This window comes from Xiphias gladius, chromosome 10 (assembly GCF_016859285.1).
Source record: "Xiphias gladius isolate SHS-SW01 ecotype Sanya breed wild chromosome 10, ASM1685928v1, whole genome shotgun sequence".
NCBI classification, from domain to species: Eukaryota; Metazoa; Chordata; class Actinopteri; order Istiophoriformes; family Xiphiidae; genus Xiphias; species Xiphias gladius.
In genome coordinates this window covers 13,419,963-13,443,839 of record NC_053409.1, presented here as the reverse complement: position 1 = coordinate 13,443,839, position 23,877 = coordinate 13,419,963, and the positions used below count along the sequence as shown (strand labels likewise).

The 23,877-nt window shown below is 41.0% G+C and overlaps 1 protein-coding gene across 5 annotated transcripts; it reads right to left on the bottom strand.

Annotated features, from left to right (window-relative positions):
• Nucleotides 1-4,122: 4,122 nt before the first annotated feature.
• On the bottom strand, nt 4,123-23,154 carry LOC120795953 (homeobox protein SIX6). Of its 5 annotated transcripts, XM_040138258.1 has the most exons (5): nt 22,864-23,154; nt 14,892-15,158; nt 8,134-8,212; nt 6,144-7,487; nt 4,123-4,882 (listed from the first exon to the last, which is right to left on the bottom strand). In XM_040138258.1, the coding sequence occupies exons 4-5, from the start codon at nt 6,713-6,715 to the stop codon at nt 4,717-4,719; spliced, it is 738 nt and encodes a 245-aa protein (XP_039994192.1). In that variant the 5' UTR covers nt 6,716-7,487; nt 8,134-8,212; nt 14,892-15,158; nt 22,864-23,154; the 3' UTR covers nt 4,123-4,716. The 5 variants fall into 5 exon arrangements, 4 of the variants coding, with proteins under 4 accessions (XP_039994192.1, XP_039994193.1, XP_039994195.1 ...); XM_040138259.1 differs by lacking the exon at nt 8,134-8,212; XM_040138261.1 differs by lacking the exon at nt 14,892-15,158.
• Between the last annotated feature and the right edge of the window lie 723 nt (nt 23,155-23,877).

Here is a 23,877-nt window from a genome sequence, read left to right as displayed (position 1 = left end):
TGCCTATTTACATACAGGAGGAGGGCGGAATATTAGAAAAAACACACCTCTGAATGCGATGCAGTCGACACCACCACTGACCATGACCTAAGCGCCAAAACGCATAATCTGATTAACACCTCTGTGACAGTGTCGACTCAAAACCGAACATTACTGGCACCTCAAAAGTAGACTCTATGGCGGACCTGTTGTGCTGGATTGAATTAGACCGCACCACATGAAGTGCACACTGGGTCTATTTTGCATTAACAATTTGAATCTGCCAAGTAACCGGTGAAGCTGTCAGGTAACTGTAATGGAGTAACGGTGTGATAAAATGGAAATACCCAAGTACAGCTTTGAGGCAGACTACTCGTACTTGAGTATTTCCATTTTATCATGTACAATCAAATGTATATTAGTTAGATTCCACCGCTGAGGGGAACATCACTGAAAATAAAAACAAAAAAACGTGTCCCCCTGGATGAATAAAGAAAAAAAAAAGTCACTGTACATCGTTGAACCCATCTGCAACAGCAGGTAAAGATCAGGTGTGTGCAGCCACGTTGAAACACCGAGCCCGGTTTCACGTGTACATTTGGCCGGTTTTTCTCGGGGAAGCTACCTGCACGTCTCAAGTTGTTCGTGGTTATATCACTGTACCCACGAGCGAAGGGGAACAAAAGCCGAGCTGCCGGCAGAGGCTGTGTGTCTCGGCTCGTGTCTCTGGAGCACCCGGAGGCGCCAGATACTGTCTGCCGGTTTTGTTCCTCCGCTTGAAAACGATTGTTCTATAGAGGCTCTTTCGGCGTGCGACAACCTTTTGAGAGTCAATCTGCTACAACGCAGCGTTTGATTTCAGACTTCCTGGCACGCAGAAAGCAGGTGTTCAAGGGAGCAGCTTCCACAGGTAAAAGAGCCGTAACACAGGCGCGCCCCTCGAAACTGTGTCCTTGAACAACTGTTCCATTCGTTTTATGATCCACTGATGACTGTCGGCGTTGCGAGTAGTTTGAAATTCGTATGACGGGTAGAGGAGGATGAGGGGGGAGAGAGCACAGAGGCACAGTGGTGGATTCTGGACCTTTAACAATCTGGTTTCGATCCACCAAACCGTGATGGTGGTGGGACTGGCAAACTCAAAGGTGACACTGAAAAGAAGGGACACTTCAGAGCTTCTTGAGACATCGTTCTCATTGTGAAACTGGAGGAAAATGTGAGCACGGTTATTGTGTGTGTGTGTGTGTGTGTGGGGGGGGGGGGGCGTTTTTATGTGTTTGTTAATGTCAATGAAGAAGCAACGATTCACTTCCAGACGACTGTTATTCCAAGAGTTCACCGTCTCCACCACAGCTCGGTGTAGCAGCTCAAGAGAGGAGACAGCTGGAGCATGGGCAGTATCTGCGACCCCGTCTCTCCGTCCTTCCCTGTAGGATACTATAGATAATAGGCTGTGTATCACCTTATAGCTAAAAAATCCTCTGGTAAGAGACTTCAGAGTGTTAGAAATGAAAAAAAAAAATGCTTTCTAGGGACTTTGTATCACTGCTAGGAGAATATAAACACTTTAACAGCACTGGATGTAGCAGCTCAGGGTCCTCCATGCATTTACTCCGTATAGCAATCTATACGGTTTTTTTTTTTTAAATGTCCTCTTATTTGTCTTTAATGGCTTTTCTTGTATCTTTTAAGTGATTTTATGGAACTACTTCTAATCAAATGTTCATCCAATAAAATATAAATTATTGTCATAATTATTATGATTATTAATCGGTACTAGTTATGGCTTTCGGACTTGTAAAATAAAGGTAGTCCTATTGTAGCCTATATAATATAATGACCTTATTATTATATAATAATGAACAGCGTTCCAAGTATAAATTATAAAGGTTTTTAACCCGTTTCTGGCTTTATCAAAAATAGCTATAGCTTATAATACGGCTCCAATTCAACCAGACGCAGGCTAGTTCAGCAGTTCCGCAGACAGACAGCTGTCATGCGTGCGCAGTCGCTGCGCCTCAGAGCTTGCACACTGGACGACGCCGGCGGATTCAACCACAGCTAAGACGTACAGGCCGGTCAAGGCTGCAGCGCGCCCTTCCACTCCTCACAGCCAACGCTGAAAGAGCCTCCTACGCAAGTTAATCGCTCTTTCCCTCACAAACCTCAACTTGCCAGAATACCCGGAGCCCGAAATCCCTGGAAAAGTTCTGCACACGTTACTCAGACAGCCACAAGATGAAATGTTTTCTCTACAATGCCAAAGCTAGGTTAGAGAGAGAGAGAGAGAGAGAGAGAGATGAGGCGTTTCGATTTATTTACAGCAGCTGTACAGCTGTGCTAAATTATTTATGAAATGACTGACGCACAATCCATGTGCTGTGCCTACGAGCCGGCTACTACAAGTCAGAAGACAATCAACTGGTAATTAAATCCTTTTTAATAGGCCCAAGCCATGAGCTCACACTGTGGTGCGAGCCCGCACACAGGCCGGCGCCCGCGCCTGCAGACGCACGCACACACACACACACACACACACACACACACACACACACACACACACACACACACACAGACACACACAAACGCACAAGTTAGGGAAGTTGTGATTTCCGTGCCCCAGACTACTCTCACAGGAGTCTTTTCTTTGGAAAGGGTCCCGCGGTCGCTTCCCTTCACAAAACAGCAGCAGGGCCCCTTTTGTCCGAGCAGGGACCGGAGACCCATCATTAGCACTGATTACCGCTGACCAGTTTGACAACCTTATTGACTGCGAGAAAGACTTTTTCATCTAGTCCCCCGGTCGTCCTTATTTTCAATAGAAAACGGAAATATTCAGCCATTTTGTCCCCGTGGTTTGAAAGACAGGCAGCAAAATGAAAAAAAAAAAAGAAAAGCCTCCCAACCTCATTTATTTCCCTTCACTTGTTTCCTCGCCCTTCATACAGATTTGGCTTCTGTGTTGTTCAAGATGAAAGACCTGTGTCTGTTTAGGAAGTTACTGTAGCCTAATCAATTGTAAAATGGAGGAAACCAGGTGTCCGTCCCAACAGTAACTTCTGGTTTAGTCTGCTTTTGCTCACTTTCCTCCCGGTTCTCACCATATTAAGACTTAACAGCAGGCAATTTGTTCTGATTGAAAGTCTATTTATTTAATCCAGCAGAATCGTTTAGCAATACCCTTTGCAGGTAAATATATTTTGACCTACTGAAATTGTTTGCAGCCTGGAAAGGGATATTGTAATCCCAGATTTCAGTTTTGAAGACGGCTGCAGATATATATTTCAGCTGTAAATAACAATATTAGTAAAAAAAAAAAAATAAAAAAAATAATGCCTGTCACAGAAAATATTATTGTTGCTTTACACCACTGGAGGACAATTATTGTGCGAACATCGTGTTCATTTTCGTGCAATACTGTGAAAACGTTATTGAAGGAGGGAAACTGCCAAATCGAGCACATAAATCACGAGCTTGTTGTTAATTACAATTAAACAAAAATCTATCACACAAATAGGCCACTTGGTCCAAACAGATATCATTTGTGCTTGTAAGATATATATGTGTGCGCATTAATGCTACACAAACTCAGCAAAATATCATGTTGATTTAGCCACAGTAAATCTGTCCTAAGCGGGGCTGTTCATTTAAGGGATGCGTTTGCAACGTGCACGGCCTCTGATAAGCCCGACATCCTCGGCGTCTTGGGAAAATGGACACTCGCACGATTTAAGACGCCTGCCTCGACGCCGTCTAAAAGCCCATCTCCACAAGCCGCTGTGTTTTGATCTGCACGCTCTCGCTCGCACATCATCCGGGTTAGTGCTTCGGCCTCTCCGTGACCTCTCGCTGTCACCCCGCGTTACAGGACGCCGAGCATGTTGGCCAATTAGGCCTCGCTCTCGAACGTGTCAGCGAGACATGGCGCTGTGGCGTTATAATCCAAGTCTCTCCCTTCATCAAAACAGCCAAGAGCATTTTATATAACAATATTAAGATTTTCCAGTTTTATTCATCACCGTGTCTTCTTTTTTTTTCCACACCACAATCCAAAAAATTGAATAAATAAATAAATAAAATTTATACTCTCTTGATCAACAATTATTTTATTAAGTTATCTTTACTTTTTTTTTTTTCTTTTACGGAAACACATTTTCACTAAAGCGCGCATGCTCAACAGGTTCACCTGTGTACAAGGTAAGTATTAAAAACACCAAGCAAATGAATATGAAATTCGAAGAGACAGAGCAGATCGTTTTAAATAGGCAAATAAACATTATTTATAAAACTTTGAAAGTAAAGTAAAAATATCACAGTTCTTTTTCAACATGAAATACCCACAGAGAACAGCAGGTTAGGCGCTCGGGTGCCTTCACCCCTTTTCCTTTTTTTTTTTTTTTTTTTTTTTTTTAATCTTTCTTCTTTTTTACGTTTCATCTCGGGGCGTTGGTTTATTAGTCCGTGAAATATGTTTCGTCCGTATTAAGTTCAGTTATCCACACGTGGGTAAAACGCAAACAAAAGTATAGGCCTAAAAGGATAAGGACGGACAGTCAGATCAGATCCCCTCATGTTTTGGCAGCCGTCAAATATCAGTCTCTCAGTTTGTGTGTGCGTGTGTGTGCATGTGTGTGTGTGTGTGTGTTTTTTAACTCAACGCAGGCACTATGACTCGTTTTATTAGATTGTCTTTCACTCGTATCCCCCTTTAATTCATCAACACCCTCGATCTGCCCGTCAGATGTCACATTCACTGTCGCTGGAGGTGATGGAGATGGCCGAGGCGGCTGCTTTGCTGGACAGACTCGCCTCCGGACTGGACGAGTTCCCCAGGCGGTCCACGGTGCCGTCCTCGTCCGCCAAGGAGCGCACCGAGCCGCCGGACAGGACCTGCTGCTGGAGCCTGAGGAGGACACGGAGAGACGGGACGACATGACATGAAAACGGCACCTGTGCAGGGCGTTTAGTCTTTTCACTACAATCAAAATGATAGTCTTTTTACACCCCTGACAACTATATGAAAAACAAGGATGAGAAAATGATGTAGTTGCACAACAGCTTCTTCCTAGAACGTTCCTGAACTGAGGGTCATTTTATTTTTTACATGTATTTTCTGCTGTTTTTCAAAAAATACTGAGAGTTAAAAAAATCCTGAAACAAACAGGAGTGAAACATATGGGACTATTTTAACCCATTAGCTTAGTTTTCTTAATATTCGCTTTCATACATCACATTATAAATTTAAAATATGAAAAACTGGCATTTTTTTTGGGGGGGGGGGCATGATTGAAAATATCCCTTATAAAAACAAATGGCACTGTGATGGTATATTTTCGATATTATACAAGTACTACAGCAGGATCATAGATTATTTACAGTATTCCAGTAGGGGGGAAATTTAAATATGCTGCTTTTCCACAAAGATCTCACTAATTCATCTATAGCTAATACCATTAGCTTTAAGTACCTACTGGAAAATTATAGGCTATTTTAGCTACATTAAACATGACCAATACAGCAGTGTAACCTCGACCCAAACTGCAATAGGCCTTTCAACATAGTGGCTACAATTGTAATTGGCAATTTTTAAAAAAAATCATCTTTTAAAATACGTTTAGTATAATATTATGACAGAGCCACCGGCCTACTGGGGTGCAATATCAATCAAATAAGCAGAAAATATCCTATTAATGTAGCTCAAATGTCCATGTTAGCTTAAACCTAGTTCTCCTGAAGTGTTTAATCTTATTCGCAACAATTACAAGTAAAACCATTTATCCAGAGCTTTGCTCTCCTAATATATAAATATATATTTGTAATTGTCACCAGTGCTGGATGACCGTTTTTTGCATTTCAGCCCCGTTAAAATATAATTTCATCACACACACTGTGAGCAGCATTTATTACAAAAGAAAAAGCCCGGATTTTGGGATCGAGGGACGAATTTGAATCTAACATCCAGAGAAATGTCAGAATCGAATGGCTCCCAGCAGCCTGGGTTACGGCCTGTTTTGCTGTATTAAACTGGCTGTGGACATCAAATCACATGATGCACAGATCGAGTCCGGACGCTGGGTGTTTTTCCGTTCTACTATGACCAGATACTTAGTTTAGCGTTGCAGCCATCATGATCAGAAACCAGCCAAGAGATGCGTGTAGCTCACCTGTTCTTCGCAGCCGCCGCTCTGTCTCTTTGTCTGCGATTTTTGAACCAGTTTCCTACTTGTGTGGGTGTAAGTCCAGTAGCCTGTGCAAGCTCCCTCTTTTTACTGGGATTCGGGTAGGGGTCCTGCAAATACCATTCTCTTAACAAGTGCCGGGTTCTCTCCTTGAAGCAGTGGGTTTTCTGCTCTCCATCCCAGATGGTTCTGGGTAAGGGGAACTTCTTCCGCACCCTGTATTTGTCCACCGGCCCCAGCGGGCGTCCCCGCAGCTTCTCAGCCTCCTGGTAGTGCGCTTCGAGCCACAGCGCCTGCAGCTTCGTGTGCGACTCTTTGGTGAACTTGTGGTTCTCCAGGATGTGGTAGAGTTCACGGAAATTGCCGGTGTGAAAGGCGACCACTGCCCGGGCCCGCAGCACCGACTCGTTCTTGTTGAGGACCTCGCAGGCCGCCGGGGCTACGGGCAGCGACCAGAGGAAGCGGCCGAGGCGCTCGACGTCCCCGCTCTCCTCCAGAGTCTCGCAGACCCCGGCGACCTGCTGGGGGCTGAAATTCAAGATGGGCAGCTGAAACATGGAGGCTTCTCCTGTGTTTCCCTCTCCCCCTCCTTTCTCCTCTCCCTCTCTCTCTCTCTCTCTCCTCCGCTCCGAGTCCTCCGCTTCCTCTTCCCGTGCGCCAAAGCAATCCAAGACACCCAAAAAACAAGGCAATCCCAAAGTTACCGAACCGATCGTCTGACCAGCCGTGAAAAACGCAAACCAAACCAAACGCCGCGGAGGAGGACCGATGCTGCGTGGGGGCCGGCTACCGCATCCTCGGGCTTGGCAAACTTGGCTGGCAAAGGGCTGAAGGTGCAAGAAAATCAAAGCCGGAGCCGCGTTGTATTTTTCAAGGTAGGCTGGGATTGAAAGTACGAAAGAATTAAAACCGGGGCCGAGATGTATTTTTTAAGGGGGGAGAAAAAGACAGTCAAGCCCCCTCCGATGATTTCCTATTGGACTTGGCAGATTGGCTGCCCGGTTGCCATGGATGCACGTCAATCACTGTCAAGTTCGGCCAATCGGGCGGAAAGGAGATCTCAGCACCTCCCTTTTGAAAAATAATATAAACATTTTGACCTTTTTGCTTCGCAGTCTTCAAACGTTTCGCTGCCCCACCGTGCTTTCCAAACACCCTCTGCCTTTGTGCGGCGAGCGGCGTGAAAGAAGACTCTTCAGTCTACATAGCGAAGTGCCAACGCAGGCAAACACGCTCAGCTCCGTCTCCCTTTACAGCTCTTGAAGCGGGCTTTACCCAGCAAAATCACACTTCCCCGCTGACTACGGGCTACCCCCGTCCCGTCCCGCCCTGAGATCAGAAGATAATATGAGACGGTTATGCAAATTTTAGATAATATTTACACAGTTGACATTTTTGCTGTTTATCTTAGCCTACTAAATTGTGATTTTTATATTGACCTCACTTATGATAGGTTATTTTTAATCTACTACAGTCTCCTTAGGCCCATAATACTCTTATAATGACTCTATATCGTAAACCCACATTACTAAGGGGTTGTATACAAACTGACTTTATGCCTTTATTTTTAAAATCAGATTATAGTTCTTTTTTTTATATTCAGATATGTTTAATATCCTTCTGTAGCCTAAGTCGTCAATGCTAGCCTGCAGAAATCAATTAAAGAAAAAAAGGGGCAATGTGGCCTTTATTTCAACAGGACTGAGAATTGGCAGCCAACACAGGTTCTTAAGCTTGAAGAGAGTTAGTCAAGGCTTCCCGAATTTTTAAACCTCATATAATCTTTATTTATTAATCATTATACATTACATTATAGGCTAAGTTATGATAATGCATGCTCTTTTATGTGGGGCATGAATAAATGTTTTTTTTAAAACACAGGCTAATTGATTGCTGTTTACTTTGTGTGTGTGTGTGTGTGTGTGTGTGTGTGTGCGTGTGCGTGTGTGTGTGACGGTTGGCCCTGCTGACTTACAGTAGCTTATATTTACAATATGGCTGTATCAGTACCGACAGCATCAGTGCAGGGAGGCTGCTTTTTCCGGCTGTGATAGCTGTAAAACATAGCAGGGGAGAAACGTTGTATTTGTGTGTATATATAGGATTAACATGGCCCTGCCAGGCTACTCGGCTTTAGTATCAGACACACTCCGTTTTGTGCACAGGCTGATTTAGTAAATAAGAGGGCGGATAGATAGCGCAGATGGTTTGAAGTGTCGGGTCAGATTATTTCATGGCTGGATACAGTAGTAAAGTTCATTCTGACGGAAAAGCCTGATATTATTTTCACAGATAGGCTACACCCCTTCTCTCTCTCTCTCTCTCTCACACACACACACACAGTCGCTTTCTCTCTCTCTCTCTTTCTATCATGCACTTGCACACACTGGAGCTAAATCCCCTTCGGGCTCTTTTTGCATGAATTATAGACTCTTGATGCGGGGTTATGAAATGCCTTCTGCGCAGGAAGCTGCTCATTCTCCTGCTGGTTTACTGGAGACTGCATCATCACTACAGATTTAAAAAAAAAAATCTTAATAATCAAGAATGTCGATGGTGCCTATGTGGTTGTTATTCATTGGTCTACTTTGACAAACAAATACGTCGCAGCATGGTTATGAAACTGCCCATTTATAACTATGGTGGAGCAATGAGCAGATTAAGACGATTCCTATCTGTCGGGGTCGCCATTCGTTCACCCATAGGCTATTATTACACCAACCGGTAAATATTGGTAAATAAAGAATAAGACCTCCATCAGATGCAGCAGTGGGAGTAAATTACGAGGGCGAATGACAAGGTGCGAGTCTGAAATATTTAGCTGCCTGTAAATATTTCATCCCTGCAGGCTGCCCGTCCCAGCCTAAATTTACAAGCACTGCAATACCTTTTCTAGGAGGCGCGCATCAATAAAACATAGGCGGGTTTTGGATCTCTTAAACGGAGGGCTGGAAATGACAGTTGTAGTCTATGCTCTGTAAGCAACACGTCTACTTTATAGGGGCTGCTTAAAGATTTATAACATCAAAAAAAAAAAAAAAAAGGTCAAGACACGTTTTTTCCCCTCAATAGTGAATTCGTGCTTTAGTATTACTGCGCCAATAAACAGGTGGCTATATTCTCCGTTTATTAATCACCTCGCAAAAAAAAAAAAAAACCTCGCAAATAGGTCCTTTTTATTCAGCAATCATTATTTTTATTTAATTGCTCGCATGCCTGGTGGTAGCCTTCCTCATTTTTTTTGTATTTAATGCCACTATCATTTTACCTTCCATATAAAATAAGAAATACTATATTTCATCTTAATTAGACTCAGCCGAGGTGGTATAAGCTCTACTGTATCTCCATGAGTCCAGGCCTATGTCACTGTGTCAGGAGATCGTAGGCCTCCTGACACCAATATCTCCGCACATTCAGCACAGCAACACAGTGCTTCTCATTCAAACACATCCATTTATTCTGTCGTTTGTCCATTTGTTTCATGCATCCCACTGCCAACCCTGCAGCCAGTCTTCTGTCAGACATAATACATGTTGATGCTGTTGTAGGTTTCTATATCAGACCTGTGGGTGGTTTTTAAATGGCTAATTTTTAAATGTTTAAAAAAAAAAAATACTGTTATTTCAATAAAGATTCCCTCCTTTAATTTTGTGTACATAAATTCGTAGCCACACCTCCTTACTGAAATCCCTGTAGTCTGAAGATCAGGTTAACAAGATTCAAAACCAGTGTGAGGTACAGGGTGTGGATAAAATAACAGCAGCACTTGACAATATAATCCAACCCAGCATACTCCAAGATGTGACCTGAAAATGACTAGAAATTTATTTCAAAACTTCTCTGACAGAGAAGTAACAAAAACTGACCATTATAACTTCCAGATAAAATAACTGCTGCAGGGTTTGTTTGTTTTTTTGCACTAAATTGCATTTAGGTCTATATTGTGAGGTTTTCCTGTTATCTCATCAACCCTCTGTAGATGATAGACAGGAGCATTGTGTTTCTTAATTTAAGAAAAAGCAAAATGTCAACTACAAGAGGTAGTTTATATTTTGAAAAAGTGTTGAGAAAAATTGAAATCTTTAATTCCATAGCCACTACAAAGTCCATCTGCTGTTTAGGATCATGTGATGTGATTGAAAGCTCCAGGATAGCTACTAAATGGACCTTTAGTAAGTGAGAGTGTTTTGTCAGCTGCTGTTTCCGAGGGCAAGAATCAACTTTAAGCTTCAAAAATATGAATTAGCTTTCAAATGAAAGGAAAATGACACAAAACCCCTCTTTCTCATTATGTAGCTACATGTAGGTTATTTTAACAAAACTAATTTAAACTATAACTTTAATACTACGCAGAATACTGAAGGCTCTGTAGAACTTTACGGACACAACCGGCAGCTTATGTAGCTGCTGTTGATGTTATGCTAACGGATACTGATCCTTCACTGTATTAAACTGCCTGAGAAGATTATTTTCAAAGAGAAATAGCTTGATACATGTTTGTTTCTGAAGGTCAGTGGGGTGGCGGCTTAGTGACAAACAGCAACACAGAGAGGAATACAAGGTAAAAACAGTGATGACACAGAAGAGAGGTGTGGTACACCCTGCTGCCGACCACCGCTCAGTTGCCTCCCAATTTCCAATAAGAGATGAGTACATTTATTTTCATTATTAGCATATAGCTGGGTCGTAGCTTGCCCTGGGCAGAGGGAGGGAAGGAGTGGGGAATAGTTACATGTGAACAGGCTGGAAATGACCCAGATTCCCTAGGATCACTGGAGCAGACGAGACGCTACAAGAGCCTGTCACCAACAGCCATCCTGCCACTATCCCATACAGACCTACAGTACCTTTCTTTTTCCATCTGCCCTCCCCCACATCACTGCTGCTCTTCATATTCATAAGCCCACTGCAATGTATGAAAACATGCATACAGGCACGTTGGAGTTTGCACACACTAAACATTACTGGTAAAGGGGAATCTGAATCTGAAACATAACATCATCTCAGTGTTAACATGCTCTGCTACTGTAAATACCCTCACACTGGTCTGTATAGGCACTGAGCCTTTTCAAAGCACTTTAACAGCATCAAGAGAAGGCAGGCGGTGATGTAAAACAGTGCCACACAGTGTAAATGTATGCTGTTAGTTGCCTGGGGCGGGTAGGCAATTCCGCCTGACAAAGATGGAGGATGCAAACATCACTGTGTGCATTCACAGACTGCCTGACTTCAGTTTTTAGTTGACTTCTCCCTGTGAGACAGACTATTTCAACTTAGAGTTAGCTGTCCCAGCGCAGGATTAACTTTCCAATTAAGATATCATGTCAGTAACACTGCCCATAACCCCTGGTTGACCCGGATGTATTTCAAGGCCAGGCTCATGCAGCAGGACTTAAAGATTCACTTTGCTCTTACGTTGCCTCGTGGCTCCACAGTGACAGAAGGGTTAAGCCAAAGCTCTCTGAGAGTTGTGTTTTCAGACCGATTTGCCCTCAGGGAAGCACTAGCTCTCGACGCTGCATTTAATCTGTGGATTTGTGGTAACAGAGAAGACTTCTTATCCAATGACCCATTGGCCCCCAGTGTACGTAATCCAGTGCCTTTCAGTCACACAGCCCTGCTGACACGGATAGCGGAGAGCCAATACACTGCAGTAGTCAGCGTGGGGGCGCACACACACATGGCCAGTCCTGCCCTGACACACATACTCCTCCCCCAAGCTTTTGTTTCACAGGACATACATACTACACAGCATAGCCAGACCACTGTTATTATAATCAGTGCACGTGATATTAGACTTGATATCCACTAAGCCAATTCACACTAGCATGATGTACTGAATATGTCATTCCATAATGCCTGAGACTGACAGCAGCGGGGAATTTTTAAACTGGAGTGTAACATTCCCAACGCTGGTATGAAAAGAGTAATTTTACCAACAGAACTGTGCATTATATACACAGTGAGGCCATACAAAAGAAGGAATGCAATTACACCTTGGTCAAAGAGATTTTCTGATTTGTAAATATCTGTAGTGCTCATACATATTACGACAGGCTTTATCGACCATCTCTGGCCTGTAAATGTAACTTCATTGAGTCTTGCTATTGTCATGCAGCATAAAAGTGAGATCCTTTATCCAAGGTTTCCCAGAGTCTCAAGAGTTTCATCCTCCCCTGTGGTTGCAAATGTACGTGAGAGAACACATATACCGAGCATGTTATAGAGTGCATGCAATTATTACATCCATTCCACGCTTGAATGCAGTCCATTTCTGGCCAGATAAAGGGCTAAATGAAACTAAGGAGAATGCGTGTTGCACACCGCCTGCTATAAATTACCTTTGTTTGTGTAAGAGGCAGTGCAGTAGAGAGCAGAAATTGCAAATGAACAAATACATGCATCACCTATAGCACTTGCACAACAAAGCGAGTGTGTGTGCGAGGCAGCATTTCACTGTTAGAGCTAAAAAACCAGACTTGTAATTATGAACAGTTAATCCTCTGTTCACGCAGTTATAGACAGCATGTTTGAAATTGACATTGAACACAGCAGTAAGTGATTTCCCACATACAAAACATACATGAAATTGGTGGCCAGTGGTGTGCTTTTCTTTTCAATCATTTCCTTGTTTTCAGTCCTATTGAACTGCAACTGTCTAGTGCAATGGTGAATGAACGTAAACTGTCCAAAATCAATTCAAAATCAAAACATTTCTAACATCCTACTCAATGGTCTAGCTGTCAAACCTGAGTACTGTATGACCAGATATTTAACAAATTCACAAAAAGCCCTTTCAAGTGAATGTACTGTATTGACGCAGCTACAGACAAACTCTCAAAACAGGTGGGTTGACTGAATGCTTGTTCTTTAGACCTTCCTTTGCTGCCACCCACACACTATCTCTGTCTCCCTTTTTGTATTTTATTCACTAACACTTTACAATACATCAGGCTTGCAATAGAAAAGAACGAGTGTGAGGTTTTTACGTAACATTTCAAAAATCCTAATCTTTAACTCTCTTATGATACCAGTACATTGAAAGCATCTGACTGAGTTTGTAACACCATTATTGCCGGCATAACAGGAGGTTTCTGAAGAACAAGGCAATATAAATAGTTTGAGTTATTCAGTTTGTGTGTGACCAGAGCAACCCTTTTTCCTTATTTTCTGTGGTGTTAATTCTGTCTGGAAAGCCTCCTCAATGTCCCTCTCTCTGTTCCTCACTGGTGGGGACAGTGGTCACCCGTAGAACATTATAGAATACAGAAAAGCCCCCTCTCTAGAAAAAAGAAAAAAAAAATATTCCTGTCCATGTCAGAGGATCTTGACGACACTAAAAGGTGACAGGAGTCAAAACTTATCACAGTCAGGAGATCCTCTGGCACCAGGGAGCTACATGATGCGTGAGTCAGGGCACAGGTCACAACGCCGCAGCCATGCCGCCTGGAACTCACCTCCACTTCACATTGTCTAAGATAAAGACCCCCCCCACACAGAAACACGCACACACACAGATGACTGTCAATAAATGTCTCTTCTAGCAACAGACTTTGCTCTTTTGTCTGCACTATGGCAGCTTTTCGACAGTGACCTTTACACAATCTCTTTAGGATGTGTGCAATTTAATATGTTGCACGTGAGTAGAGAAGAAGCTTTTATGAAAAATAAACAGCTACAAATAGGCTACTTCTTCCTACTTGTACATATATGGCATGCTGGATTAATTTCATGTATTTATTTGTATGTATTCCCCTAATAGCTACCCATACATCTTTAGGCAATTTGACAGAGAGAAAAAAAAAAGAGAAGCCTGGATTGTGTCCATTAGCTCCAGGGAATGATTCATACCACCCCCTTATAACAGTGACTTCACCCTGAGCTCAGAATTACTTTATAGTAAATGGTACATTCATCATTGCATTACACTCTCCTATACTGTAAGGATAAAAAAAAGACTCCTTCATGTGGATTAGTTTCCATGAAATGGAATTGTTTCCTCAATCTAGGGTTTTTATTAGTGCAGAGGGTCATACTTAGAAGAGCCTTCGCATACAATGCAGCACAATTACACTCAGTGTCTACTGAAAATTGAAATGATTTCATTGGCTAAGGTTTTTGTTTTTAAATCAAGGAGTGTATGCATTTTTCATCCATTAAATGCAATTTAAAATAAAAGGTATAATACCAGTGATCTTTATATACAAAGCAGCTTATTTTAAAAACAGCAGAAAACAGGAGAATTAAAGATTATGTTCATGCTGGTGCTACATGGATATTCCTTAGTAATGTATCAAATCAAAACTTGATCATAATATGCCCTCTAATTGCAAATGGAACACCAACTCAGATTTGGGAGTTGTTTCCACTACAAGGGGCAGAGGCCAGGGATATCCTGGATTTCTGGACTCTTTATGTCTGTCAGCTGTGCTTTATTGATGGCTTATGTCAAATGCCATTCTGACAGAGCTCATTAGGATGAAGAGAGTTGTCTAGGTAGAGACAAGAGAAGGCAGAGCTGGCAAGCTGCCTGATCACTGTGTGCACAAAGCTCACCACTGTACCTACAGGGTGATGTGTCTGACAGGAGATAGCTGACAGGGCTATATGTGTGTGTGTGTGTGTGTGCGTGCGTGCGTGTGTGATACACAGACAGAGGTGAGGGAGGGCGATGGAGTGCGGAGAGAGGAGGTATACACTATGTGTATGTATTCATGTCATTGCTTGAGTTACCCTGGTGTCACTGAGCAGGTCCCTGCTTGACGCCACGACTCCAAACACAACTGACAAGCTGAGAGTCATCTCGCTTTCGCCACTCACACATACTCAAATATTTAACTGTGCACAGCCCTCTCAGTGCACTGCGTGGCATCAGCAGTCTTGTGCTACAAGGACAAGGCCCTGTGGAGACTTCAGAGACCTTGAGAAGATGAGTCAAATGATTTCCTCACTGGTCCTTGCTCTTTTCTGCCACACAGTGAATGTAACATCCCGCAACTCCTTTTGAAAAGAGACAAAGATTAGATTTTATTTGCAGCCAAATGGTCACTTTTGGTATGGTTCTGGTATAGGAAAAATACATTTTACACATCATCATTCACTGTTTACTCACTAATAGCCAGCAGCCAGGGTCTAATACTACTTTAAACAGCTGAATCTATATCTGCTTTGGCCAGCGGCACTGCTGATGAGCTCAGACTGTTATGTGACATCTTAATATACTGATTAAAAATGCATGTTTGGAGGGTAAGCAGAGGGGTGCTCTGGGTGCTCCTGCCAGAGAAGATTAAATCATTCTACTTTTGTGACATGCTGGGAATTCGGGTCAATGTAAATTAGCAAGATATAAGACACCATAGTCAGCAGTGGATTTTCTAACGAGACAAAAAACATCATTCCAGAAAAGAAGAGGATATGATCAATAAAATCCTGGCTGTGTGCCTGTGGAGAGGCCAGCTGTGGTGATGGTGATATGGCAGCACTAATGCAGATGCTGAAACCAGCCCAAGTAGAGTTTGGTGCAATTAACATTTCATTTTCAGTCAGTGCAAGAAAAAATAAATAAATAAATAAATAAATAAAAAAAAAAAATAAAATAAAATTATATATATATATATATATATATATATATATATGCGTGGAAATCAACTATAAAAAGGTTGGATGCACTCATGAAAGGAAGATAAAAGTATCAAAAAACTTAACTACCAGTCATGTAATTGTTTAAGATTCACTAAATTCCTGCCAAATATACAGCACTAATGCCACCTTAGCTTGGAAGTCCTATGGAGCCTGGCCAAATAGATGTGGCTGCTAATCCAGTCAGCTAAAACAAGTCCATGTAGGCTCTGAGCTGAGCTGAGCTGATCAATAATTGCTCTTTCTCTGCGAGAGACACACACACCTGTTCATACACAGGTGGGTGGACAGACAGACAGACACCCGTACATACATACACACACACGCACGCACGGACGCACGGACGCACGCACACACACACACACTTTTGCAAACTCAAAATGAATAAAAAAGAATCTCTGAAATCAAGATTTACAGTCTTAATTGCTACAGTAACTCTTCTTGGAGTCAAAGGAAATGTGCTAGTTCCTGTAAATAAATAAATTAATAAATTAAAAAGTCATGGAAATAAATAATAATATTAAATCATACTGTTTTGCATTTATTTGTCACCAGATATGTCAGATGTCTATAAAGTATAATTGATTCAATATTTTATTTATTACATATTTCACATAATACTCGTACTTCTGGCCCATTTTAATGTTGGTCTAATTACATATCCATATTTAACAGCCAATAAATAACAAAATAAGACTTTTTCACTATTATGCACTGCATTAAGCTGAATCTAAGAAACAGCTATGGCTACAATTACATGTCAAAATTTTTGTCTTTTAAGAGAATATCCAATCAACAATCAACAATCAACAATTTAACTGCATCATGATGTAATGAAACTCTACAGGTTGTTTTGAAAAAAAAAAAGAGCCAAAACAGAGAAGGTCATTAAAACTCCAGATAATGCAGATAAATTACTGGTATATTGACACAAAGGATTTGCATATTATATCAAACACAACATATATGAGCTTCTCTGCAAAACACAAGCTACGCTGTTTCCAAGGGTTATTTTACTATCAAATGTGATTGCCTATATCTTGTTTAAGATATTTTCTCTACCTTTCACATATAAAGGACGGCTATTGCACACAGTATTCATCTTCTATTTGTACATTGGTGGGTTCCTGACAGTTTTTAGCATCACCATTTACAATCTTCCATATGCTTTTAGAAACACTAACTGTCATGGCCTTGTGCTGAATAATACAGCTTTAGAGAGAGCAGGGGAATTTTCCTCAGGGCACAGGTGTGCCCTGATAGTCTCATAAGCCCCTGGCAGCACAAAGAAAGAAAGATGCTTCCTTGGTGAAAAGGAATAGGGAGGCACGAGGTGGAGAAACAGATCAACAATGGCTTTTTCGTTTGGGTGTATTTGGTTTTGACCTTCAGACAGAGCTTCAAATAAATGCGAAACTGAGGGGGAATATGTGATGTTCAAAAATGACTTGGAAAAAAAAAAGTCTAATTCTTAAAGTGTAATACATTTACAAACGGAGAGACGACGTGTGCAGGCAATGCCTCTCCACAGTCGGTAGCACCAGCAGCTGCAGTCGTTTTCTTTTTATGTATTAATACTCTTGAAGACAAAGGTGCTGCCCACATATACCTATAAATGACAACAAAAAAATTCATTCAGCATCTTGTCTATCATGTATGTGACTGTGACTCAGTACTGGCACATTTTTTAATGTAAACCTGAATATAAAGTCCACTCTTGTGCAGATAATCTTTCGGCTTATAAAGCTTAAATCATTCCTTCTACTAGAGGCCGGTAAAATATTCCACCACAGTTCGACAGTATACATAAATATTTGTGGAAATGAGAGCCAATAAATAGAGCTAAAACAAACGGCCTTGGACTTTAAACTCTTCTCCTCCATTTCTACAACGCTAACATCTGCATTCACATGGTCCTCTGAAAGGGTCTGAGATATCTGACATGCAGTGACAGGGTTGACAAGGTAAGTGGTCAGACTGCTAAGTCAGGCAATCAGGAGATAGAGAAGACACTTACCGAATGAGGAAAGGATCTGAAGGAAGTGTTTGCTCAGGAAAATTCAACGAGTCTGTCAGAAAAATCTAAATAACCGCCATTTTGGCTCTAATCTTTGAAAGAAATTATACACTGCTATAAAGAAGGAGGTGATAATTTCAAAACATATACAGCTCATTAAGTAATCATTGTAGATATCTCGGATTATATTTGAAAATATCAGTATTTCAAATGGCCAATCTACCAAGCAGTGTTGCCTGCAGGGATGTGGGGGCTCAGAGAAATTCTGCCTGTCTTCCCCAAGAGAAGACTTTATTTATTTATTTATTTTGCTGATAGGGCAAAGTGTCTCCATGAGGCTGATGCTTTATGTCAGATTCTATACTAACTAGCGCATTAGACAGAGGGAATTCACTTTTACTTTTACCCATAAAAGCATTTTTCTTTTCCCACAACACTCAGCAGCAGTAAGATTTTTAAGTATCAACGCAGTTGAAAAGCTGATGACTAGGTTCTAAGTAGGTGCTAGAGGTGTACTGTAGAATCCTCCACAATTCACCCTGTTTTGTCTGTTTTCTCTTCATTTTATTATCTACACTTCAGCAACAAGGAGAGCTACACAAGTGAATTGATGGGAGGGTGGAGCAGGGAGGGAAGGGGAGTTGGAGGGGAGTGATAAGGAAGCAAACAAAACAAAAAGGAAAACAGACAAGGAGTGCCAAGCTCTGAAAACTGGCATGCTGCAGTTGTATGTCAGTCACCTAGCAACAAGTCCTCCCCATCACTTACCCCCCGCTTCCTCGTCTCCCGCTGCGCTCTCTAATTCAACAAATCTGCTCAGAATGTATGGCTGCTCTTCTAACAAAACGCATTCTGCGCTGGGGGCTACGGATGTGGGCCTCTGCTGAACACGCCACTCAGCTGCCCATTGACCACCGGGGCCTTTCTCTGCACACACTAAGGAGCGAGGGACAAAGACCCTGAAAGCAGGGGCAGCACCACAGAGAAAACATTTGCTTGTAATTGTGTTTGACTGCATAATGAAAATGATGTTCTTTTTTAATTTGGGCTTGTTAAGGCCACACTATTTTCCTCTGGTCACCTGATTATTGTAAAGAAGCAACCCCTCACTTGCCCTATGGGGCAGAGAGGGGGGAAATATTGAAAATGGTCCAAAGACCTCCCCACTCTTTACTTTAACCCCTCTTGTGTTTCAAGTGTTCTCTACCAAAAACATAAATATGTAGACCCTGTTCATTACAGGATGGGACAGTATGCTAGAATGAGTTTTTTCTTTTTTCGTTTTTTTTTTTCTCCTCGAGAAAGGATAATGACAGCAAGGCACACACACATGCACACACACACACACACACACACACACACACACACACACACAAATGGGAGCACTGCCATGCTTGCCCTGAGTTGCGAAGCATTGAGAAGGTCAGCATTCCTTGTACTACTTCAGTGAAACAGACCATTAGCAGGAGCATCAGGCTAGCACCCAAAAGAGTGCTTCAATGCACACATTCACATCCAGTGATTATTTGCACTTTTTAGCCCCCAATTTCCTGTTTTATTAATGTGCGTTTTCTACATTCATCTGGCTTTCCCCTTTTTCTCCTCACTGCTCTCCTGTGGTAAAGGTGAGGACTATTCGGGTGAATGTCTAGGCTTGGAAAACTGAAAATTTAAACAACTCCAAGCTGAAAACCAAATAGTTTAATTGTTGTTTGAGAGGGCGGCACTATGCCAAATTTTGTTTCTTATAAAAATAACCTACCAGCACTACTTTCTTTGATAAAATTAATGTCACATTTCTTTGATGATTTCTGTCATCATCCATACTGTCAGAAGCTGATGTATCTTTGAATCCCTCAAGGCTTACTGTCACCCTCCCTATGGACATCTATCCAGTGATTTAACTGGTTTAAGTCGGGGTCCTGTTTTCACAATCATCCCCAGGAAACCCCCTTGATAAATCATCAGGCTGCTGGACAGTCACATGTGCGAGGGATGCCCTCTGCTCAATGAGAGTCAAGTGCGGATGCAAAGTCAGTTCATGTGACCCTGGCAGTCAACTGTTGCCTTCCCAACAAACCAAAACACCTTTTTCTGCTGATGAAACATGAAAGTCATTTATGACTCTGATTCATGTTATTGAATCTCAAAGCATTTAAAAAAATTGTAGAATTATGTGGATTATAAGAAAATCTTCCAGCATGATGTCATATTCACACCAGGCAGTGCTAAACACTGGCCTGCGATTCAATGCTGTTCTGACTATCTTCATATGTGTCAAATATTGAACTATGGGCTTGATGAAAAATCACTGTATATTTAATTTTAGATTGTAAGACCAATAAACACAAGCTAAAACTAATTCAGTCTAACAAAAGACTTGCAATAAATCCTGTGAAACGTTTGTGATGCTGTTGAATTGCATTGCATTAGACCGAGAGATGTGTCTAATATTTTACCCACTGCATTTAAATCAGTGAGGGTGACTAAATATGCAACCCCCAAAATGACCTGTTTCAACAAAAACTGAACATAATAACCATCCTGAAGGTAGGATTTACTGCAGGACTGGTGTATTGGGCTGCATAAATTTTAGCTAAGAGTACCTAATAAACACTTACAGGTAAAATGAACAAATGGGAATGTTTTGTTTTTGGCTATTCCAGTCTGACAAATCAAATTACTTGATTATATTCATGCAAAAATCCAGTAAATCCAATATTATCATAAAGCAGTCCTGGTCATTCATTTACAACATTACCCACAATAGCTTTATGCAACCAGAGATATTAAAAAGGATTACTAACGTGGTAGAAGATATAGCAAAATCTCTATCAGCTCACAGTATATACTGTCATATCACTAGAGCTGAAATAATTTGTCAATTAATTGATTTGTCAACAGAAATTTAATCAGCAACAAGTTTGATGATCCTTTAATTGCTCGATTTTTGTCATTTTTCAAGCAAAAATGCTAAACATTCTCTAGTTCCTGCTTGTCTAATGGGAGGATTTGCTGCTTCTCACTGTTTTACAGCACTGTAGTTGAATAACTTTGGGTTTTAAGTCAACAGTCCAGACAAAACAAGCAATGTAAAGAAGTCACTTCGAGCTCTGGGAAATTACAATGTGTATATTTCACTATTGTCTGACTTTTTATAGACTAAATAAATAAGAGTTAATCAAGGAAATAATCGGTAGATGAATTCTTAAGGAATATAAATGACAGATGCAGCCCTACATGTCACCCAACCATAATTTGGACCAAATGAACAAGAGGATTTCACACCCCATGATGAGATAAATTTCTTCCTCAAGGTGTAAACGCTGTGAGATTAAACTGTGTTGCTGAGACTGAGCAGGTGTAAAGAGGAAGGGTTGAATAGTCCAAGGGGTCAGATGGAACTGACTTAAATTGAAGGATCCTGTCAGACTGGAGTGGCTAGAGGGCCTGCGGTAACACCCCCGCTCCCACTATAGATTAACAGGTTTCAGCACCACATTGACGAGGCCGTTTCGTTTGGTTTTTTTTTTTTTTTGTAAGTGTCAACAAGTGAGCGTGTCTGTCTCTGTGGGTATTTTCAGGACTTTCACCATAAGGACCCCAACTCTGACACCAATTAAAGAGATTACGTCTTAAGATGAGAGGAAAACTATAGCCATGTGTTACCACAGTGATTGCTTTTGACAAGGTCACAGGGCACCGTGCGACAGTGCACGACCTCAACTGGCAGCTGCTGATTTTAGTGGGATGAATGCAAACAGAAAAGAAAATAATCCCTTTACAAACACTCAGACACAACATATAAAACAGTACGCTTCACGCTTAAAGATAAAATTCAGTAACAAAACAAATGTAATTATCTGATGTGGTAAATACAGTAAGTTTTTGAAAATATGAAGTAAGGGATAAAGCAACAACTTATAATGAAATTTACTGAACTTTACTGAGCTCACATTTTAGACACGTGGCTGCAGCTCACCCCCACCCCATCAACGACCTCCATTAAGCCAACAGTAGGGAAGTAAAACTGCAAAATAATTTACAGTATAGGTGATATCTCATTTTTATGAGAGAATCATACTAAACTTTCTTGTAAGCAATTATGATGGCAAATAATAAATCTTATTTAATCTTATATATGGCATTAAATATGCTTTATTTTTAATCATTTACCTGCTGATTGCCTTTAAGGTGTTGGTGCAGAGTCATTAAACATTATGAGTAATTTCAGTAGATTCCTGAGTAACAGTGCAAAAATGAGAACTCAAATGGCTTTCTGTTTTTTAGTTCGATTATGTAATTTACGCAGAAGGCTTTATGGCGACCTTGAAAAACAGCACACAAACCGAAAGGACGTGAGCAACTAACTTTAACTTATATCAATCAACTTTATTGCTTAATAAGCAATACGTTAGTTTAGTCTGTCTTATGCAATCAACAAGCCACGCTAAGCTTGTTTTATTTACATATTAATTTCGATGACCTCCTTGAACCCCACTGATTAGGCAATAATGCAGAGTGATAAAAACCTGCTGACAGGATATTTTATGAAGAAACACACAGTAGCGTTTCAGCACATAGGCCTACATTCATTTTGAATTTAAATCAAACGAAATATAAAAAAGTAAAGCTGAAGGATATGGTTTTTTTTTAAAAGACCAAATTGATAAGAAAAAAACAAACAGTGATGTGCTCACAAGGCATTTTTGTCAGGCTTTGATGCTGCGTCATTTTTCTTAAAAAAGTCTATCGAGCATATTAGGCCTCTGGTTTACTACTCTATTATTTTCTCCTCAAATAAGCAACCGAGAAACACAATAAATTAATCAATATTTACGCAATAGGGGAAAAAAAATCTCACGTAATTAAAACAGAATCAGTTTAATTAACCTGAAGCACCTGAAGCAGGCCTCACCGGAGATAAAGTTACAGCATTAGCAATAAATTAGCCAGCAGGTCAAGGAGCTATAAGCTACTTGCTAAGCCTGTAGCTTGCTAACATTTGGGCCCTTCCCTGTAAGTTTTTAATAGTTGCTGACGTCCTACCTTAATGTGGAGGGCAGGTTCATCCTGACTCAGTTTTGAGCCAACAGGAGGAAACTCAGTGGCCTCCTCTTCCTCTCTTTTTTTTCCTGCGTGTTTTCACGTTAATTGGCAGCAGTTGAACTGCGAGCCGTAAATCAACAAGCGCGGAGTGTATTAATGAGTCGGACCACCCAGGAAAACTATTTTCTCTCCACTTTCTTAGCGGACAATGTGAGGATACTCGAGTTTGCCATGCTCTGAAAACCATGAATGAACATTCACAAGAGCAGTGCTCCCCTGCTGCCACATTTCCAGCAGGCTAATGGCTACTACAAGTACTGATTAACGTATTTAAAAAAAAAAAAAAAAAAAAAGGTGAAGTATTCTGTACAAAAACAGATCATTTTGCTGGACGACGTTAGTGTCCCTGCATGTTTCTTTGCTGAGCGGAGCATGAAGCTGAAATAGCCTAGAGTATTTTTAAAAAAGTTCAGTTATTAGGAAAATAAACAAAATCAAAATATAGGCAACCTAAAAGAACAAGTGATTATTAATCGCTAAAGGCCTTGGCTTCAATAAAATGCTATTTATTAAAGTGAGGATAGGCTACTTTTTGACAAACTAACTTTGTTCTTTTAAAGTTGATAACATTTTTGCTATTTTTTTGGCCAATAATAACCCTTTTTTCATAGAAAGATTTGTTAAATCTTAAATGTAGCAGAAAAGTCAGTTTACGGGCCAGTAAACCCAGAGGGGGAAAAAAAAATAAATTTCCTCCACACATCCTTTAAAAACCTGCCAGAAAACTTGCAAAAAAATAAATATTTTTTTCCCCCACAAGAGCAGATCCTCAGCACTGAGAGTAGTGCTTAATTGTCTTCCATTATGAAACCTCACAAAAGTAGACTACTGGCTACTAAAATACCAAGGTTAATCTTGATTAAATGTCTTTCCAGGGTACAAAAAGCATATTTTACATAAAACATCCTTCAAGGGGACTGAAGCATGATGTTGGGAAAAAAAAAAAAAAAAAAA

Coding starts and splice junctions, on each gene's coding strand:
- LOC120795953 (XM_040138258.1), bottom strand. CDS start 6,715: ATGTTTCAGCTGCCCATCTTGAATTTCAGCCCCCAGCAGGTCGCCGGG. Junction 4,883..6,143: donor GCGGCGGCTGCGAAGAACAG/GTGAGCTACACG, acceptor TGTCCTCCTCAG/GCTCCAGCAGCAGGTCCTGT.